At 39.1% G+C, this 22,582-nt stretch overlaps 1 protein-coding gene and 1 long non-coding RNA gene across 3 annotated transcripts in view; one reads left to right on the top strand and one right to left on the bottom strand.

Annotated features, from left to right (window-relative positions):
- TAF2 (TATA-box binding protein associated factor 2) overlaps positions 1 to 20,228 on the bottom strand; it is a 97,368-nt gene extending 77,140 nt beyond the window's left edge. For both annotated transcript variants that reach the window (XM_036762678.1, XM_036762686.1), the window contains exons 1-7: positions 19,818 to 20,228; positions 16,804 to 16,858; positions 10,559 to 10,719; positions 7,251 to 7,369; positions 5,428 to 5,569; positions 3,770 to 4,001; positions 180 to 364 (exon numbers count right to left, since the gene is read on the bottom strand). In XM_036762678.1, the coding sequence (XP_036618573.1) occupies positions 180 to 364; positions 3,770 to 4,001; positions 5,428 to 5,569; positions 7,251 to 7,369; positions 10,559 to 10,719; positions 16,804 to 16,858; positions 19,818 to 19,900 (977 nt within the window). In that variant the 5' untranslated portion in view covers positions 19,901 to 20,228. The remainder of the gene's footprint in view (positions 1 to 179; positions 365 to 3,769; positions 4,002 to 5,427; positions 5,570 to 7,250; positions 7,370 to 10,558; positions 10,720 to 16,803; positions 16,859 to 19,817) is intronic.
- A 79-nt stretch (positions 20,229 to 20,307) lies between these two features.
- The window catches only part of LOC118834115, a 6,488-nt gene continuing 4,213 nt past the window's right edge, over positions 20,308 to 22,582 (top strand). Inside the window, exon 1 of the long non-coding RNA XR_005009341.1 lies at positions 20,308 to 20,339. This is a non-coding gene — a long non-coding RNA (uncharacterized LOC118834115). The remainder of the gene's footprint in view (positions 20,340 to 22,582) is intronic.

The raw sequence follows: 22,582 nt of genomic DNA, 5'->3' as shown, positions 1-22,582 counted from the left end.
CAAAGGACAGGGGGGCTGAGGGGGGGGGGGGGGCGCCAGGAGATTAAGATTTTACCTTGATATCTACTCCTGAAGATAAATAAGACTTTGCACATTGGAAAAGATAACAAATTTGAAAATTCAGACTGATCACAACAATTTCATAATTAAGGCATTCCAACTTCCACCCAGATACTAACCTAAAAATGCTCATGGAAGCATAAGCAGCTACTTCAACATAGGCTTCATCTATGAACACAGTCTTAAAACAGGAATATGGGTAGCGACACGTAAGAATCTCTTCATAAAATTCAAAGACTTCATGAAGATAAGATGTGGTATGTTTGAGTAGTGGAAGAAGCTGAGGTAAGCAAAAATGAGTTACCTAAAAACAAAAAAACAGAGGAACAAGAAAAAATTTAATTGTGCAATAGAAAACAGCCTCTCTCTCCTTTAAAAGAATATTTACCTTGAACAATTAAATTCAAGTTCTCAACTTAATGGTAATATAAGAAAGGGAATATTTTCACCTAATTTTTCAAGTCAAAGTATCATGATACTGAATGGGAATGATTTATTCATTAATCAAGCTCAAAGAGGTTTATTTCACCTGAAAATGCATTTAATTTGGTTGGACATTTATTCAGTTAAATTAAAAATGTGTGACATGCTAAATTGTACAATGTTGCCAAATTAACCTTCCCCCAAAAATGCCACCAATATCACATCACTATCCCACTGAAAAACTTTTTAGTGGCTCTTCCCCACTGTCCACAGAATAATGTCCAGATTCCTTTCCCATCAATCAAGGTCCTCCAAAATCTTGACCTTTTAGCAAAGCTGGTCTGCTCACTGGGTACCCAAACAAGTCTATGCTTTCCCACCATTACTGCTCTGCACTGCCTTCACTCCTTCACATGCTCTGTCCAAAGTTCTTTTTCCTAATGTCTGTACCAGTTATAGGATTATAGTAACAGTATGTCATCTGTCTTTACACACACACACACCCCAACCATATTTATCTGCTCTCAGAGAAGTTCATCTGGTAGGAGTTGACTGGAGAGGGGAATCACACTGGCCAATCTGAAATTTACTTTGGCAGCAATGTATGTGATGGACTGGAATAAGGAGTCATTTGAGGCAAGGAGACCAATCAGAAGGCTATTGCAATGATCTAGGTGACAGGCGATCAGGGACTGAACTAAGGCTGCAGTTGTGTGAGTGGAGAGAAAGGGTCAAGTGCAAAAGATTTTAATGAAGTTAGAAAATGCAAGATTTAGAAACTAATTGCTACATGGGGAGAGAAAGTGAGGAATCTAGGATAACGGGAAAGTTGCCAACCAGGGAAGATTAGAAGGACAGTAGTATGCTTGATAGACAAGTTTAGAAAAGGAGAGAGTTTCAGGTGTAAAATAATGAGATCATGTTGGATAAAGATGCTTTCATGACGTCCACTTTGAAAGGACCAATAGTCAACAGGTGATGAGGGACTGAAGCTCAGAGGAAAGACTAAGACTAGACACAGAGATCAAGGAGACCTAAACATGTAGAGCGCATAGTTCACTACACAGGATCTACTGAGGTTACCAAGTGAGATTGCAGGTGGAAAAGAAAAAGAATTTAAATGGATGATGACCTAGCAAAGGAGACTGAAAATAAGCAAAGGAGACAGGTAGGAAGCAAATCAGGACAGAGCAGTATCATAAAAACCCAGAAAGGAATACAGGTCAACAGTATTAAATGAATTGAAAAGGATGAGATCTGAGAAAAGACCATCAGATCTGGCATCTGATCTGATCTGGCAGCAATTTTAGAGAGAACAGTTTAGGTTGGGTGATGAGAACAGAAGGCAAACTACAAAAAGCTGATTGGGTGGGAGAGGAAAGAAAGTTTTGGCAGTGAATGTTGACAGTTTTTTAAAGGAATCTAGCAGAGAAAGAAAATAAAGACATAGATCTGTATCTTGAGGGGATAGTCATTCTTTTTAAACGAGAAAAATACTGGTATGTATTGTGAAGGCAAAATTCTAACCCCGGCATCCTCAATTCAGGTTCAAAGTTGGAATGAAAAGAGGCACTCATGAGTTATTAAACAAAGGAGGTATGTTTTGCCCAAGCACAGCAAGGATATATAGCAAGGACACAGTGGCACTTAGCTTCTCTGGCATAGTCCCCCTTATCTCCATCCAGAAACATGTCTGGTCAGTATATCACCAGAGTATGGCATGGTCTCATGGTCTCAGGCACCCACCAAATCTGAGAAGCACTGAGTACAGGAGACTGGGACCTTTTATGCCCAGGTCAGGAAGCTGCATCAAGGAATCTGAGGCCAATCAGGCAGCATGTGGGGAGGAAGTCAAGGAAGTCGTCGAAGTCATGGATGCTGCACCAAGAAAACATTAGTCCTATCATAGCATGTTTGAAGGAAACCAAGAACTAGTTCGTGGGGAGAAGCTGAAGATGAGAGTGGTGGAGGTGTATAATTGAAGATTCCACCTTCTGGAGAAGACCAGAGGAGATGTGATCAGGTGCACATCTAGAGGGGCTGGCATTGGCAGGGAAAAGAGTCACCTCTTTGTCAGAGAATGGGGAAGAAAGGAGGAGAGTGGAAGATGGTGTCAAGGGGTTTTGAGATGAAGAAAATGGGTGAACTGGAAGCTCAGATCAAATGCCTCCAATTTTCACAGTAGAAAGACAATGTCTTCAGCTGAGAAAGTGTGTGTGGGGGGGTGGAATAGAGAAAGCATGGGAGGTTTGAAAAGGAAGGAAAAGATTTGGAATAGCTTCTGTAGAGAATAAGAGAAATCAATTAGGGAGGAACGAAAGGATTGTCTTGCTATAGTGAAGTCCCAGTTAACACTGGAAAATGTGAATCTGTAACGTACCCAGTCAGCATGATTGTGAGACTTCCTCCAGCTGCATTAAGCCACCCGTCAATAAGAACAGAAGTGGCAGATGGCAGGAGCAATCTAGAGCTAAAGCTTTTCAAGAGAAAAGTGGCCAAAGGACAAGGAATCAAGGGATTCAGAAGGATGAAACAGTCTAGAGTTGAAAGAAATAACTACTGAGTTGAGTCTGGAGAGGAAAAAAAATCAAGTCAGAGCAGAAGTAATGACCTGAAAAAATACTAAGGGATAGAGGAAATGGAATTTGAAGAACACCTTGTGGGGAGAAGCAGGGAACCTATGGAAAGGTGGAATGATAGGGAGGTTATGATCAGATAGGGGAATGTCAGTGTTTCTAATTGGGGAAGTGGTACTATATGACTAGAACAATGTTAATGGAAGGAGCAACATAACAACTTAAAGTGAATGCTGCAAAATTATAATGACCAAGGTTGACCCCAAAGCAAAGATATAAGAAGATATTTCTCCCTTGTTTGAAGTGTATGGGGTGGGGGATGGGGGAGAGGCACTTGCATATAATTCAAGACTTTTGATATGTTAGTTTTGTGGAACTTTTTTTTCTTTCTTCCCCTATTTGTTCTTTATTATAAGAGACAGCTCCCTAGAAGAGAATGGGAAAAAATATACAGTGGGAAAGTTACATAAGAAAATCAAAGGTATCAATATAAGTTTATATTCACACCACAATAAACATAGCTACTAAGTCTAAGAGACAGGACTCAAATACAGATTTTCTTCATTTAATTTCTATATCCTTTCTACTACAACACACTGCTTTCTCTCCATATGAGCCAAAATTTAAAGAAACCTGATCTTCATTAATATCTGATCATCTACAAAAAATATTAGTTACAGTATATTAAGAAGAGATAAAGATATATTTACTTCATGCATGTAAGGATCCACAAGGATTTCAAAAGGTCCAATGGCCAAAGAAATATTTGACGCTGCTGTTGGAATAGGAAGCATGTAATGGAAGGTCTTCTTTCGCATATCATGGGTATAAATAGTTTCTACCAAATCTCCATTAGAAACTGCAACCATTGCAGCATCCACTGTATATTCTAATTTCCACGTACATAGTTCAGAGTATGAATCAACACAAGGAAACCAAAATCTGAAAAAAATAAAGAAATTTATGTGTGTCTGTGTGTGTAAAGAAATTGTTTTAAAATAACTCATATAACCAGGCCTTTGAGTATAGTTTTTATTATTAGTATTATTTCTTCAATTTCAGGCAGTATACTAATAGGTATTTCATTTATTTGGCTAAGGAGTACTATAACACTTTGTTCAACTTCACCTAATTCTAAGAAAGGGAACTTGTTTCTGCGGCTTTATTAATTATATTATAAAAACAATACAGTAAAAGGTACTTGGGCACATCAATAATTCAATTGACCCTGAAGAGATTTAAACTGTTCATATTTCCAAGCAATCAAAATTTATATTAGACACAATTTATACTAGGATTATCAACTTAACTAGTGTTCATATACTGTTGCTCTCTGTAAAATAAATGGGCTTACAGAGCAACACAATGACCAACTATGTTTCAAGACAAATGACAAATGACAAAGAATGCTATCTCACCTCCTGACAGAGGGGATGGACTAATTATGTTGACTGAGACATATATTTTTGAATGTGGCCAATATGATGATTTGTCCTGCTTGACTACTTATTACAAGGGTTTGTTTGTTTATTGTGGGGGAGAGAGGCAGGAGGAGATACAAGGGATAGAAAATGATTCTTTCATTTAAAAAAATAAAATTTAATTATAAAGATGTTTAAAAATGAAAAAGTTTACCGGGGGGAAATTTTTTTCTTTTTAAAAATCTGCTTAGTTACCATAACAGCCTTTTAGGGTGAATTGGTATTACTCCTACTCACTAAATTAAGAAACTACACCTTGATCCTCGTTATTCAGATTCCCCTAAATCAAGACTTACAGCACTTTTGCAGACAAGGCAAAGCTCTGACTTCTTCTTTCAGCTCTCCCACTGTAAACAAGTGACCTTTTCACCCTTTACTTAGTGCCACATTTTTCACATTTTTGTGCTTTTTGTTGGTGATCTTGCTGTTTAAAATGGCCCCTAAAGATAGTGAAGTGCTGTCTAGCATTATGGAGAAAATGCATGTTTTAGATAAATACTTGTTTGAGATAAGCTTCATTCAGTCAGGAGCTGTTGCATTGTTAGCAGTCAGTTCAATGTCAATGAATCATCGATATGGAATATCAAGAAATACACCTATCTGTACATGAAGCCCTCTGGAAAGTGCTAAAGTAAATGTTGTGAGCAGAGACTCTCAGGAAACTGATGCTGTATTTTCCCAAGGAGCAATGATTCAGTACATTGATTCAGTGTTCAGAGTAACCTTAAAGAACCTATCAAAATGATGAGAGTCATAGATATTTCACAAAATATTAAGTGACTTACCCAAGAATCACAGTAATTCAAAGGTAAGGATAATCATAAACCCATACTGACTTTCTACTTGGATCCTACTTAAGTAATATATGTAAATATTAATATTCTGACCTTGTAGAATTCTGATATCCACAAGAGAAAACATGGGCACCTCTCTCTGCCATGCTTCCTTCTACGTTCGGCACCACAAAATGAAGGCCTCCTTTTGGTTGATCCAAAGAAAAATTAATGTGTACTTTCAGAACCTTTAACTCTAAAGAAAAAAAAAAGATCAAATCAGAATACAAGTTAATGTACATCTCACTTTCATGTTATTATTTTTATTTATAAAATACCTGGGAGCAAAGACCTTTACATTCCCTCAGTCTGACCCTCTAAGGTAAAAGAAAAATAAAGCCTCGTTTTTCATTCATTTTTTCAGGCTAAAACTATATTAATCGCATTTCAAAAAGCTAATTCACTAGTAAACCTAAAGACATATTGTAGCTTCAAAAAATAAATAATTTATTCCTTTTTCTCATTAATTTTTCAAACACTTATTAGGCACAAGCTTAAACACAGGCTTTTTTCCCCTATCTCTATGGCCATCTATTCACACTATTATCACACTACTTGTCAATTTAAATGTAATCATTATATCTGTTCTGATTTCTTTTAAGATATAAAGATGTTAAAGACTGAGGTAATATAGAGCCAAAAGACCTGGGTTTTAGAGTTGGTTCTTCCACTAGGTAGCTGTGTGCCCTTAAACAAGCCACTTAACTTCATTGGGCCTCATCTGAAAAATTCGTGAGTTACTCTAGAGCCTGTATATAGTAGGCAATCAGCAATTATTTGTTGAATTCATCAGATTAGGGAGCTCTTAAACTAATGGAATTGTTGGTGGAGTCATGAACTGATCTAGCCATTCTGGAGAACAACTGGGAACTATGCCCAAAGGGCTATAAAACTGTGCCTACCCTTTAATTCAGTAATACACTACTAGGTCTGTATCCCAAAGAGATTATAAAAAATAGAAAAGGACTCACATGTACAAAAATATTTTTAGCAGTTCTTTTTGCAGGGGCAAAGATGGCTGAACAAGTTGTGGCATACAAATGTAATGGAATACTACTGTGCTATAGGAAATGAAGAGCAGGCTGATATCGGAAAAACCTGGAAGGACTTACATGAACTGATGCTGAGTGAAATGAGTAGAACCAGAACACTGTACATAGTAACAGCAACACTGTGCAATGATCAACTTTGATAGGCCTAGCTCTTCTAAGCAACACAATGATGTAAGGCAATTCCAAAAAGATTCATATTGGAAATGGAGTCTGAATGCATATTGAAGCATACTATTTTCTCTTTTTTTTCTCATGGTTTTTCTTTTGTATTCTGATTCCTCTTTCACAGCATGACTAATGTGGGAAATATGTTTAATATGATTGTACATGTATGCCTATATAAGATTGCTTGCCATCTTGGAGAAGGGGTAAGGGAGTGAGGGAAGGAGAAAAAAAATTGGAATTCAAAATCTTATAAAAGTGAATGTTGAAAACTACCTTTTCATGCAATCGGAAAAAAAAATGAAGTACTATTAAGTGGGGAGAGAGAGGGAAGGATGTCATGTTACAATGACCTAAAGAAGAAGTAAAGTGATATTACTGTGAGTAAAAACAAGGTGCCAGATGTAAAAAAAATATTCTTGACAGTGCGAAATCTGAAGTATACACTAGCGAGCCAAAACTTGAAATTTCAGGCATATAAAAAAATCGTGGAATTAAGAGGCATAGACATCCTTGCAGAGTCATTGAAGGAATCACTAAATAAATACACCAATAAATTATTAATTTTTAATGAAATTCAATTAAGATCAAATCATCAATTAAAAAAATAAAATACAACCTAATGTCATTTAATCATGAATTGACATAATCTTAATACTTTACCATCAACATGTTTCCAAAGCTCTGACGGAACTTTAATGCAAAGCTCTCCATTTCCCGCATCAGGGTCAACAGCACTCACTGCAGCAGCATAAGCATTGGAGAAATAGTTGAGATTTCTTCTGCAAGGTAAAAGGGCAAACTTTAAATCAAATAATAAACACCATACTGAAGAATTTCCTTAGCCATTGACAGGCATGCTCGTAGGTGTTTGGAGTTTGTGTTCTGCTTTTGATCTAGGTCTATGATTTTATTTATGTAAGGAACTCCCACAGAAGAAATTCTCTTTACCAATGAATAGATAAACAAAGAATGAAGAAGCATTTATTAGGCATCATGCTAAGTGCTGAGCATGCAAAGGGCCCATTTGTACCAGAAAATTTATACAGCAGACCTTTTTATAGGGATAAAGAACTGGAAAGTAAAAAGGTGCCCTTATTTTGAGAATGACTGAATAAATTATGGTATGGTATGGTATGGTATGTAAAGACATTATTGTATTATATGATTTGATGAAGGGAAAGGTTTCAGAGAAAGGTGAAAAACTTTATATGAACTGATGTAAAGTAAAATGAGCAGAGCACGAACAATTTTTATACAATAACAACAACACAGTCATGTCTACATCTTACTCCTAAAGACTTAAGTCTTATCAATGCAATGACCAAGCACAATTTCAGAGGATTGATGAGGATGCATGCTACCTATTTTCCTAGGGGTGATGGTCTCCAGAAGAAAAATGAGACATATATATTTTTAAACAAGGTCCACGTGGGAATTTATTTTGCTCTATTATACATATTTATTACAAGGGTTTTTTCTTTTTTTTTTCAATGGGGGATAGGATGGGAACAGAAAAATAAAATTTTTAAAAGAATGGGAAAAAAATAAAATTTTAAAAGATTTTTTTAAAAGATAAAAAAAGAACAAGCAAAAAATCTGACTCTAGAATGACTGAGGATTAATTCGGTGATTTTCATATCTTATGGTTTCCTCTCTCCATTGACTTTATGGTGAAAAACTTCAGTGCCACTTATAATTCAGAAGACTAGCCAAAATGGTGGAGGATGAAACAGTACAGCTCCAGGTTCTACCACAACTACTCCATCAAAAATCTTAATAGAGTGCCAGACTGAATAGTGACTGGGAAATCTAAAGAAAAAAAAAGAGTAGGTTATTTAACCAGCAAAAGATCACAAAATATATGCATAAGCAAGTGAATAGAGCAGAAACTATGGAACAGGAGTGGGTCAAAAGCAGAACAGGACCACTGCACTGTCACGCTAACCCAGGAAAAGAGCCCTTGAAGCCAGACTCCTGGAGCAGAAAAGGGCTGCTATCACTCTAGCCCCAACTTGGACTCTGCCAGAGCACAGAACAAGCCCTTCAGAACAGTCTCTCTAACCCAAAGATGTAGACAGTGCAATGGTTCTGAACCTGCAAAACTTTCTAATTACCTGACAGGAGCTGGGACAAGGAACTATCTGCTGGAAGACTACTCAGGGGCAAGTTTGTAGCTATATTATCTAAAACCAAACCGTGGTCTGGAACTTGAAAAACCCAAGACAATAGCTATTCCTCTAATTATTAGTGATTTGGAGTGATAAGTGACGTGGAGTATTAATGATATTTTTTTCATATGGTAGCTAGGAGCTTGAATTTCTTCTTTTGCAAACTGTCTGCTCACATCCTTTGATTGGATTGTGCCTTTGATCATACTACAAAGGGACTAGTGAATTCAGTGGCGAATTCAGGCCTTAGCCCTTCTTTGTGATCCATGAAGAACACAGCATTCAGCAACCAGAGAATGTGGTGGCAGGACCCCAAATAAGAAAGGCCAGGCCCAAATAAGGCAAGCAGACAGGCCTTAAAACAAAGTTTCAATCAAGGAAGTCTGGAACAGTGAAGAAACAAAGAGATGTTTTGAGGCTAGGAATGTCCAATGCGTAAACACAAAAACGGATAATAACTGCAAAACACCTATAAGCAAAGACTCAAAGAAAATATAATTTGGCCACAAGACCAATTAGAACTTCTCTGAGAAATGAAGCCAATTTTTTTTAAGTTTAAAATAATCTAAATGAGAGCTCTGGAGGAAAGAACTAGGAACAAAATGAAAGAGAAAGAAGAGAAAAGTGAAAAGAGATTAACAGCTTAGCAAAAAAAAGTATCTAACTCAAGAAACAAACTCCCTTAAAATGGACCAAACAGGAATGAACAACTCCAAGAAATCCTACAAACTCCATGATATATTAAAACAAAGTCAAAACATTGGGGGAAAAAAAGAAAAGAAAATGTAAGGTATCACAAAACAAAAATAGACACTTATAATCCCAGAATTATAAGTGTAACCAAATGAGCATCTTCAATAAAATTAACCTGCCCCAAAACACTGCTAATCATCTATCTAGATTCCAGTAGCTTGCTAAAATAAAACTGGTGTACTCAAGATTACATGTGATATTTTCACAGTACAAATTCATTAAGGAAAGTGACCCCAAAACATTATCCATTAAACTTCTTAGACATCACTTTCTTACTTCTGTTGAAATCCTTCTAAACATCCAGAATACAACACTTCTCACTTTCCCTCAACCTTCTCATGTCTACATCTTAAAATCCCAAGCTTCCTTCAAAGCTCAGCTCAAGTGCCACCTCCTCCATCGGGTCTTTCCTGACTCTACCAGTTACTAATGCCTCTCCTTCAAAATCATATTATACATTCCTATATGTGTACATGTTATCTCCCACTAGAATTTTGCAAAATTAGAGTGAATATAGATTCTTGGTAATGGGGAGCTGTTTCTTTATCTTGTCATCTACAACGAACAGAACCAATTTAGCACAAAGCAGACAATAAATTCTTGTTGACTGGTTGAAAATGGTAGTCATAGAGTGCCTGAAGGTAGTATACAGACCATTTAGAAATCCTTTACCTCCAGGAAACTAATACCTAGAGAGGTAAAAGTAACTTGCCCAAGGTTACAGGTAGTAAATATCAGAGCCAGAATTCTAATCAAGTTAAGAATATGTGTATATATATATGTATACACACACACACACACACACACACACACACACACACACATACATATACATACTACTATGGGGAGCACAAGCAGCGAAACACCCTTTGAACCACATATAAAAAAGAATGTTCTCAGGAAAGTGATGTACAAAAATATCAATAGAAAAACATTACTTACATATAACAACCAATAAAGCAAGAAAAACCTTCCATTGAAAAAGTTAATAATATTCAACAGTAACAAGCTTTTGCCATATCTAAATTTTAAAAATGCATTACTTACTGCTTTGATTCATGGTGACAAACTTCCAGTGTTGGGTCATTATAAATAAAAGCTGCTTCCAAATCATTGACCCTTACTCTGTATATTCTGCATTGTTTGCTGTTTAACTTAATTCTATTCAAGTTTGCAACTGTGGGAAATATTGTAAGTTCCACAAAGCCCTGTAAAAATATATAAAAATGATTTTAGTTCATTATATCAAAGATTCTTTTCTCTCTTTTTAAAAATTTATTATTTTTAGTTTACAACATTCAGTTCCACAAGCTTTTGAGTTTTAAATTTTCTCCCCCTCTCTTCCCTCTCCTCTCCCCACAACATTAATCTCCACACGTGTCCACACCCATATCGATGAATACATTTTGCAAAGGGAAGGAGGAAGGGAGGGAGAGAGGAAAAGAAGGAGAGATAATGAGAATGCTATTATTAGCATCATTGGATCAAATATATTGAGGTCAAATCTATACTTCAGGAAAAGTTTTTTTTAAACTTAATATCTTAAACTAAGAGTAAGGAACTACTAGCTCAAGAAAATGACTTTAATCAATGAAAACAATGACATGATTATCAAATCTGCAGATGACACAAAGTAGGAGCACTAACTAAAATTTTATAAAATGACCAGGATCCAAAAAGATCTTGACAGATGAGACTATTGGTCTAAATCTAACCATGTAATATGGATAAATATAAAGTCTTTTAAAATTTGGCTTAAAAAAATCAAGTTCATGAGTAAAATGAAGGAGGCTGACAAGACAGCAGTGCATTTGGAAAAGATCTAAGAGTTTTAAGGGATTGCAAATTAAATATGAATTATCCATGTAACAGCCCAAAAATCTTTTTTGGGGGGGGGGAATTTCTCTATTTCAGCATTTATTTATAAACTTTAATGCCTAAGTGTGAAATCAATTTTTAAACATGGCGTATATTGCAAAAAAAAAAAAGCTGTCTGGTTATTAACATCCCCATTAAATAATCACTAAACTCCCATTTTGCATAATCTTTCACTTCTAAACTCATCACCATGCTTCTAATTCAAGTCTTGACTCATACCACCTTTCTCAGTCTCCATTCTCCCCTTATTAAAGCACTCAAGGAAGGAGTATCAAATTTATTTCAATGCCTTCTTTTATAGAGTGCAGAAACTGTACGCAGCGCACTCCACTTTGTATCTGCTGTCCTGCCTGGTTTCATCTCCATGGAACAAGATGTCCCCATGTGAGTACCCTCACTTTGCTGTCTTTTTTTGCGCACTGTCTTCCTTTTAGATTATAAGCTTCTTGAAGGCACAGATTGCCTTTCTTCATATTAAATATATCTTCTGTGTTTATAATGGTGCCTGGTACATGGTATGTGCTTAATAGATGTTTATTGGATTGGATTTTTAATAGTCTACTCAGATCCTGGCAGCAAGTGAAATAAAAATGAGTTGAAATACAAATGACAAAGGTAGAGAAGAACCTCTCATTCCACTTTTTTTGTTCAGTTCTGGGAACATTCATTTATGCACTCATTTTATTATAAATTTTTTTTAAATTTATTTAATATATTTAGTTTTCAGGATTTTCACAAAAGTTTGAATTACAAATTTTTTCCCCATTTCTACCCTCCCCCCACACCAAGATGGCGTATATTCTGGTTGCCCCATTCTCCAGTCAGCCCTCCCATCTGTCACCCCACTCCCCTCCCATCCCCCTTTCCCTTCTTCTCTTGTAGGGCAAGATAAATTTCTATGCCCCACTGCCTGTGTATCTTATTTCTTAGTTGCATGCAAAAACTTTTTTCTTTGTTGTTGTTTTTGAACATCTATTTCTAAAACTTCGAGTTCCCAATTCTCTCCCCTCTTCCCTCCCCACCCACCCTCCCTAAGAAGGCAAGCGATTCAACATAGGCCACATGTGTATCATTATATAAAACCCTTCCACAATATTCATGTTGTGAAAGATTAACTATGTTTTGCTCCTTCCTAACCTATCCCTCTTTATTGAATTTTCTCCCTTGACCCTGTCCCTTTTCGAAAGTGTTGTTGATTACCTCCTCCCCCTGTCTGCCCTCCCTTCTATCATCCCCCCTTTTTTATCTCCTTCCTCCTCCTTTCCTATGGGGTAAGATACCCAATTGAGTGTGTATGGTATTCCCTCCTCAGGTCAAATCCAATGAGAGCAAGATTTGCTCATTCCCCCTCACGTGCCCCCTCTTCCCTTCCTACAGAACCACTTTTTTTTGCCACTTTTATGCGAGATAATTTATCCCATTCTATCTCTCCCTTTCTCCCTCTCTCAATATATTCCTCTCTTATCCCTTAAATTGATTTTATTTTTTTAGATATCATCCCTTCATATTCAACTCACCCTGTACCCTTTGTGTGTGTGTGTATATGCATACATATATATATTTATATATATACCTACATATATACACACAGACACACACATATGTATATATATATGTATACACACACACACACACACACACACATACATATATGCATATTCCTTTCAGCTACTATGATATTGAGGTCTCATGAATCATACACATCATCTTTCTATGTAGGAATGTAAACAAAACAGTTCAACTTTAGTAAGTCCCTTATGACTTCTCTTTCTTGTTTACGTTTTCATGCTTCTCTTGATTCTTGTGTTTGAAAGTCAAATTTTCTATTCAGCTCTGGTCTTTTCACTGAGAAAGCATGAAAGTCCTCTATTTTATTGAAAATCCATATTTTGCCTTGGAGCATGATACTCAGTTTTGCTGGGTAGGTGATTCTTGGTTTTAATCCTAGCTCCATTGACCTCTGGAATATCGTATTCCAAGCCCTTCGGTCCCTTAATGTGGAAGCTGCCAGATCCTGTGTTATCCTGATTGTTTTTCCACAATATTCACATTGTTTCTTTCTGGCTGCTCGCAGTATTTTCTCCATGACCTGGGAGCTCTGGAATTTGGCTACAATGTTCCTAGGAGTTTTCTTTTGGGGATCTATTTGAGGAGGTGATCTGTGGATTCTTTCAATTTCTATTTTACCCTCTGGCTCTAGAATATCAGGGCAATTCTCCTTGATAATTTCTTGAAAGATGGTATCTAGGCTCTTTTTTTGATCATGGTTTTCATGTAGTCCAATAATTTTTAAATTATCTCTCCTGGATGTGTTTTCTAGGTCAGTGGTTTTTCCAATGAGATATTTGACATTGTCTTCCATTTTTTCATTCCTTTGGTTCGGTTTTATATCTTGATTTGGGGCAGCTAGGTGGCTCAGTGAGTAGAGCACCAGCCCTGGAGTCAGGAGGACCTGAGTTCAAATCCAGCCTCAGATACTTGACACATGTACTAGCTGTGTGACCTTGGGCAAGTCACTTAACCCCAATTGCCCTGCCAAAAAGCAAAAAAACAAAACAAAACAAAAAAAATAATATCTTGATTTCTCATCAAGTCGCTAGCTTCCACTTGCTCCAATCTAATTTTAAGGTTGTATTTTCTTCGGTGGTCTTTTGGACCTCCTTTTCCACTTGGTTAATTCTGCCTTTCAAGGCATTCTTCTCCTCATTGGCTTTTTGGAGCTCTTTTGCCATTTCAGTTAATTTATTTTTTAAGGTGTTGTTTTCTTCAGTGTATTTTTCAGTATTTTTTTGGGTCTCCTTTAGCAAGTCATTGACTTGTTTTTCATGGTTTTCTTGCATCTTTCTCATTTCTCTTCCCAATTTTTCCTCAACTTCTCTAACTTGCTTTTCCAAATCTTTTTTGAGTTCTTCCATGGCCTGAGACCAGTTCATGTTTTTCCTGGAGCCTTTTGGTGTAGGCTCTTGCACTTTGTTGACTTCTTCAGGCTGTATGTTTTGGTCTTCTTTGTCATCAAAGAAAGATTCCAAAGTCCGAGACTGAATCTGGGTGCGTTTTTGCTGCCTGGCCATGTTCCCAGCCAACTTACTTGACTCTTGAGTTTTTCGTCGGGGTATGACTGCTTGTAGAGCAAAGAGTACTTTGTTCCAAGTTTGAGGGGATGTGCCGTTGATTTCAGAGCTATTTCTATATAGCCAGCTCCGCCAGCGCAGCACTTCTCCTTCCTCAAGAACCACCAACCTGGACCTGACGCAAATCTTCAGCAGGCTCTTCACTCCTGCTCTGATCCGCCACTTAATTCCTCCCACCACGTGGGCCTAGGGCCAGAAGTAACTGCAGCTGTAGTTCTGTAGCTGCACCTCCCCTGCTGCCCCTGGGGCAGTGGCTAAACCGCGAACTCTGTCCCCCGCAGCTTTTCCCACTAACCTTCTCTGTTGTCTTTGGTGTTTGTGGGTTGAGAAGTCTGGTAACTGCCATAGCTCACTGATTCAAGGTGCTAGGGCCTGTTCTGCTGGGCTCCTGGTCTGGCTGGTCCTGCTGCCTCCCATGCTGAGCTCAGCTCCCCTCCACTCCGTGCATGATAGACCTCATTCAGCGACCATCCAGGCTGTCTTGGACTGGATCCCTGCTTCCCTCTGCTATTTTGTGGGTTCTGAAGTTCTAGAATTTGTTCAGAGCCATTTTTTACAGGTTTTTGGAGGGACGTGGTGGGGAGCTCACGCAAGTCCCTGCTTTCCAGACACCATTTAGCCCAAAAATCTTAATACCATCTTAAGCTGCACTAGGAGGAATACTATCCAGGACCAGGAGCGTAATAGCCCTGATATACTCTACCCCAATAAGTCCACACAAAAAGTAGTATTTTTGCTTCTAGACACATTTTAGGAAGGCTTGGAGAGCGTGCAGACAAAAATAACCAGTTTAGTGAAAGATGTTAAGGTTACGAATGATAAGGAACACTTAAAAGAAGGGGAGATGTTTAACAGAGAGGGGCATACAGTAGGTGTTTTCAGGTACCTGAAAGCTTGTTCCTTAGAAAAGAGTTTGTTCTGCATGGCCAAAGCCTGAGAACTAGAAGCAACCAGTGAAAGATGGTGATAGGCAGACTTACCTTACCTTTCTTGGTCTTATTCTCAATCTTCCACTAGAGATCTTAAAGGAACGAATAGTAACCACTTTTCAAGAAGGTTGAGTTCATTCATGATACGATATAGGTTGAACTGGATGACCTCCTCAACTCGCTATTCTAACTCAGATTTTTAAACATTAGCACAATAGTGCTATGGCCACAGCCACGAAACTCAAAATAATGTAAGCTTTGACGAGTTTCTAGGGCACCACGCTGAAATCCTCCAAAAGACTTAATTTCAAAAGCGATAACTTACTCAGAAACATTTTTGATTGTCCCTGAAGACAAGTTTTACACTGTGGCTCAATGAAAAGTATTACTGTTTAACAACTAGGGGTGTTGAAAAATGAAAGACTGTCTAGAAGAAGAATGAGCTTACCATCTCATAAATGGCTCAAGCAGGGGCTCTCTGACCATCTGTCAAGTAGAAAGAATTCTTATAAAGAGGCAGGGGGGATGAGAAGGAAAGGGTGGAGAAGGAAACTAGATTAAAGTTTGAGGTTCTTTCTAATGCTAGTAGTCAATGATTCCTTTAAAAGATGAAAAGTTGTTTTTTTTTAATAGAAACTGCTAATAGGGAATAATCAAGCATTGGAATTTATACCATTAGTTTAGGAGCTCCCTAGTCTCTGAATTTTTGACCTACTGACAAATAACTTTAATAAGAACAAAAAAAAAATGAAGAAATTAAGAGATAAAAGGCCTCTCCTTAAATTGAAAGTATTGCTAGCAACTCCTACAACAAGGATAGAGTTGGCTTCATTTTGGTAACACTTTGCTAATCTAAAACTCTTTTACTCAGCTATATCAATTAATACAGTAAGAAATTTGAAGGAAAAGAGGCATACGCCAAATTAGACATTAAAAGGCATGAAAATAGGTCACTATTGCGCTCAGAAAGTCTAATTAGCCCTGTTTTTCCCAGTAGTTTTAATAATCTTGGTAAACTGGTTTTCCAGTGTACGGAAGATTACAAGCCATCTATGAAGAAGACAGCATCAATAATGGACTGCTAAGCGATGCAGTGGATAGAGTGCCAGGACTGGAGTCAGGAAGACACATCTTCCTGAGTTCAAATCTGGCCTCAGCTGTGTGACCTTGAGCAAGTCACTTCACCCTGTTTGCCCCAGTTTCCTCATCTGTAAAATGAGCCAGGGAAGGAGATGGCAACCTATTCCAGCATTTTTGCTAAGAAAACCAAAAATGGGGTGCCAAAGAATAAGACATGTCTGAAACAAGTGGACAACACCACCACCATCAATAATAGTAAGAGGAATATACTTACCACAACAGACTTTCTCTGGAAGTTTATGTTGTTGATGCAAACCACCTGGTGGGTTGTATAAAAAAAAACAAAAACAAAGGAAAGAGATATAAAAACAGGTAGCACTGCTAGAGTTTCATGAAATTATTTTTAAATACCTCACAGCTCTAGCCAGACAACATAGGAACACATCTAAAACAGTTAAAAACACACTGCTTTGTTCTTTTTATCTTTAAATTGGTATACCTCAAACTACTGAAATAAAGAATATCTGTTTAAAACTACTTTCATGTTTCATTCACTGTCTTGAATATTATAGTTAAAAGTTGCAAACAATCAAAATATGTTCAATGTTTTCTCAGACATTTTCTCATTTTCCACCTACTGTACTCATTTTGGACTTTTTAAAGTTCTCCACCATGCCCCCCCTACGGAAATCTCATTCTGCAAGATCAATCAGCCCTGTTACTCAGATCATCTCATCAGTACCATCTGCTTCTCTGATTGGAGGGTGGAGCCATAAAACTCCATTTAAGGAGAGGAAACAAGACAAAGTCCTCACTTCCCACCCTGCTGCCCTCAATTTGGATTTGACTTCTCCACAATGCCCCCATACCAGGTACCTTCTCCTCCTTTCCACTTTCTTCTCTCTGGCTTCCTTTAAGTCCCAACTAAAATCTTATCTTTTACTGGAAGCTTTCCCTAACCCTTCTTAATCACTAGTGCCTTCCCTGTTAACTATTATTTATCCTATATTTACAGGTTGTTTTGTAAATATTTTTTCTGTATGTTGTCTCCATTAAATTGTAAACTTCTTGAGGCCAGGACTGTATTTCTTTTTTTTCTTTGTATCTCTAGCACTTAACACAGTGCCAGGAACACAGGAGGCAGTTAATAAATGTTTACTGACTATTGACTATGTTCAACCTTTGAACATTACTTTGACCAGACTTGAGGCAGTGTGTTACAGTGGAAAGAGGGTTTAATTTGGAATCAGAGGGCATGGCTTCTTTAAAAAACTGAGTCCTATGTTCAACTTTTTTTTTAATGAATGATGAATTTAATTCTGGTGAAGAGTGAGGCATTGAGAACACAGGCAAATGGGGGTACTGTTTAACCTCTTGGGAAAGACCATCAGAGGTGGGAAGGAGACTGTGACCTCCAGGGAGAGTGGAGGAGCTGGGTCTATGATTCTCATTGATGAAGACTCCAAAGAGCTTCAGGTTGTACTTCACTCATCCCAACTGATAACAGTAACTTACATTTGTAGTGTGCCCTGAAGTTACAGAGCAGTCTCACCCAACTTTTATCTCTTAAGCCTTAAAACAACCCTGTGGGATAAGAAAGGCTAAGATGAGGAAACAGGAACTCAGAAAGACTGAGGGACTTATAAGCACAAGATTTGCTCTTGGAGTGGACCATGGAAATCATCTAGTAAAATTTCTCCATTTTACAAATGAAGAAACTAAGGCCCAGAGAAATTAAGTTATTTGCCCATCATTATACAATTAGTAGCAGAACCAGAATTTGAACCCAGGTCTTGGGACTCCTAAGTCCTTCAATTCCACAAACCTGTCTCTCACTGCGGTTCAAGGGTACCTGGATAGTAAAGAAAGGGGCCAGAACTCAAAATCAAACCCTCCGGCTTTAAGTCTCATACTATTTCATTCATTTGCCCATTTGTTCATTCATTTGCTCATCCATCCATCCATCCTATTTTGTTCAATTTCAGATACAGGAATCAGCTGCCTAGGAAGTAATGATTCCCCTGTCCCTTAAGAGAAATCTTCAAGCAGTGGTCAAGAAGACCACATCATAGGGGATGTCGTAGAGGGCATTCTTGACCAGGTTTGGGCTCAGTGCTCCCTCTTAACATGTGTCCTTGTGCTCTATTCCGCTAAAGTAAAAATGACTGACATTGACTTACTGTTTCAAAGGTGTTTTTAGTGCCTCTATACACATTACCTTATTTGAATCTCACAACAACCTCCTGAACTAGGTATTGCAGGAATTATTATTAAAATGTGGGAGGTGACATTTGACTCCAAGTCCAGTAGTCTATACCTCTTCCTATGCTGGGTTTCTAGCTCTGGGTCCCCATTCCAAGGCAAAGAGAGAAACTGCTTCCCCAGTGCTCACTAGGAATACTGACCCCCAGGGGAGCTTCCCTTGGGAGAGCTGCACCCAAGAGGGATGGGGACAGGCACTGCAGGCAATTCAGAAGCTCAGGGAAGACCTGACTAGATTTCACCTGTCCAAACCCTACTTGCTATCTTTCTGGGCCCAACTTCACGGTAAAGTCTTTAATTCCTCTAGCCCCTTTTGATCTCTTCCCATTCCTGCAGCCAAGCATGTTCTATTGCTTCCTAATTGTCTTGCCTGTGTTAGTCTCCTATGGACTGTTCTTATATATCTCTGTATGGCTAGCAGACAGAGCAATAATATTAACCTATGTTCAACTTTTGAACAACATTGTGACCAGACTTGAGGCAGTGTGATACAGTGGAAAGAGGGTTCGATCTGGAGTCGGAAGGCATGGTTTAGAATCCTAGCTCTTCTTACCCACTCTCTGGGGTACCTTGGACAGAGAGAAGTCTCTTCCTTCTCTGGGCCTCAGTTTCCTCACATTTAAAATGACAGAGTTATAAAGCCCCACATCTTTAAAAATCCTCGATAGCCTTCCTACAGGAAAGTGACACATTTTGCAAGTTTCTCCTAATAACAATGGTTGGCAACTGTTTACTTTGTATATATTCTTTGAGAGTAGAATCACTGCACTTAAGACTGGAACAGTTGAGTCCAGCCTCCTCCCCTTTTACAGGACGGGTAACTGATGCACAAGAGATTAAATCACTTTTGCAGGGATATTTTCATTGACTCTACTTCCCCAGAGATGCTGCACAGAGAGCGATCCCTGCCCAGATGAACTGGTTGGACCCCAGCTCCCCCGGGCTCCAAAGCCCTCCAAGACTCCTTCGGCTACACCCCCAGGCACAAAAAGACAGCACGAGAAAACAAGAAGAGGGAATACTCATAGTTTATACGGTCTCGGGCTCTCGAATCCCTTGTCGCCTTTCTTCCTGTTCATCCTGCAGGGCTCTAAGCCAGTGGGCGGCATGAAGAACGGAGAAGGGACTCGCTCTGCCCCCTCCCTCTCGGCTTATTGGGCATTCCCCGGTTCCCCCGGCCCAATAACCCCCGCCGAAGCGGCGGCGGCGGCGGCAGCTACGGCCTGATTCCCCCAGCCAAAAGTTCGGTCAACATCTACAAAACCATGCCCCGCTCGGACCCTCCCCGGCTCCGGCCGCTGCCTGTCTGTTCTGACCGCCGCCTCCTGGCTCGGCTGCTCGGGGAGGGCTCCGGCGCGGGGACACGGCGCTCACTGGGGCAGCCGTTCCTCCAGCAGCAGCTGGGGCTGTGGTAGAGGAGAGCCAGCTCTCACAGCTCCCAGGAGCCCCAGCCACGAACTGACGTAGGCCCCAAAGCCTTTATCTTCCGGCGCGCCGCCGGAAGTGACGCGCGACCTGCAGGTTACACCCGGAAGTTGCTCTTCGATGGTAGGCGAAAGGGAATCCTTTCTTAAATGTATTTCAAACGTTCGAATATAAGGGTTTCGGGTGTCAGTCGATGTGGGGACCCGAGATTGAGCGATGCAGGAGGTAACTGAGTGTCAGGGAGGGGGAACCAGGCGTTTAATAAGTGCTAGTGGACCGATGGCCTGGAAGCCTCTTCCTTCGGGCCGTGAGCTCCCCGAGGGCAGGAACCTTCTTTTGCTTTTCTGTTTCTCTACACCCAAGCACTGTGCCCGACACACAGTAGGTGCTTGCTAAGTGCTTGTTAACTGACATGTGGGGAGCCAGGGGCGCCAAGAGGCAGACATCAGGGAGCGAGTTCCAGGCTTGGGGAGACAAGCCGGTTGGAGTAGGGTATGGAGACATAGGGTTGGGAGATGCAGTGTCTACTCGGAGGAAGAACAAGGAGGCCGAAGTCATTGGACCGCAGAGTATGTGGGATGGGTCGGTGGGGATAGAGAGGGGGAGGAGGTAAGGTTTAAGAAGACGGGAAAGGTTGGAGGGGGCCTGGTCATGAAGGGCTTTGAACGCCAAACAGGGACTTTATATTTGGTAATGGAGGCAGGGAAAAGGAGCAGTGTGACATGGTCAGATCTGTGCTGCCCCATTTAGGAAAAGGCCAGAGCTGAGTGGTCAGTGTACGCGACCCCTGCTCGCTAACAGGCTGTGGGGCTTCAGTGATTCCCCATCCATTCTATCGAGTCCTCCATCCCACTTGGAGGGACTTCCTTTCTCTTCTTTCTTAAGTGTAGATGGAGGGGCCTCAAGTCAGGAAGACCCGAGTTCAAATCTAGCCTCGGACACTTACCAGTGGTGTTGACCCTAGGCAAGCTACTTAATCGCTTCCCTCATATTCTTCAACTGTAAAATGGGATAACAACTCCTCCCCCCCAAAGTTGTTGTAAGGATCAAATGAGATAATAATTGTCAAGCACTTTGCACAGTTCCTGACATAAAATATAAGAGCTATATAAATGTTAGCTGTTATTCCAGTGCTTAGCACATAGTTGGCACTTAGTAAAATGTTAATTAATTGTCAGGCAGCCTTTGAAGTTGACACCTCCTCCACCCCCAGCATTCATTTATTTATTCATTTAAACAACATTAAGTGTTTAAGTGTTGAGAGACACATATTAAGGGATATTTGTGTGTGTATATATACATAAATACCCACACATATATGTACATGTGTATATACATGTTAGCTATTAAAATATTATTAACTTTATATAGTTTTGTTTTTCTAAAAACTTAACTAGGCCATGGTCCTCTACTAGAGAGCAACTTTAAAAGGTCATATTTGGAACTGAAGATCAGTTTCTGCACCAAGGGTTCTTAATAACCTTCTTTGTGTCATAGACTCCTTTGGCAGTCTAGTGAAGCCTGTTTCCCTTCCCCAAATAATATTTTTAAATGCATAAAATAAAATGCAAAGGACTACAAAGGAAACCAGTTACACTGAAGTAGTCTGGCAGATATTTAAAAAAACAAGTTCATGGACCCCAGGTTAAGAACCTCTCTAAATCATCTTCATTTTAAAGGTAAAAAGTGATGCCAAGAGAGATGGAGAGACTAGCCCAAGATTAAACTCAAACCTTGGTTTGCTGACCCCTAAACCACCATTCAGTCTAATACATCACACTGCCTCTGAAATGTGACTACATCCACATAAGCCTATAGAATTAGTAGAAAACTGATTGACAAACATCTCACTGATAATTCAGTTGGCACACTGCCTCCAATTAGAGTTTCAATACATTCTCAAAATAAATATGCAATGGAAAAATACTGCTCCTTTTTATATGTAATAGAGAATGGATTAGAAAAAAAACACCATGAATTCCAACATGAAGAATAGATGTTCTGGAGCATGAGAGCAACCAAACTTACTTAACAGCTGCCTGAGCCCAAGTGTGCTATTAATATTTTTGTGATGGGAGTGAGTTTGATATGAGAGAAAGATCACTAATTAGATTGGTAATAGAAAACTTGGGGGTTGTAGGAAGATAAGAACACTGATGCATTATTGGTGGGACTATGAATTAGTACAGGCATAATAGAAAGCAGTTTAGGATTTTGCAAATAGTGACTAAAATGTCATTATCTTTTGCCTCATAGAATCCACTCCTAAGTGTATACCCCAAGCAGGTCATTGTCAAAAAGAGTGGCTGCACATACACCTAAATATTTATAACAGTACTTTTTGTGGTGGCACAGAACTAGAAAGT

This window comes from Trichosurus vulpecula, chromosome 1 (genome assembly GCF_011100635.1).
Source record: "Trichosurus vulpecula isolate mTriVul1 chromosome 1, mTriVul1.pri, whole genome shotgun sequence".
Lineage (NCBI taxonomy): Eukaryota > Metazoa > Chordata > Mammalia > Diprotodontia > Phalangeridae > Trichosurus > Trichosurus vulpecula.
This window is presented reverse-complemented; position numbering and strand designations above follow the sequence as displayed.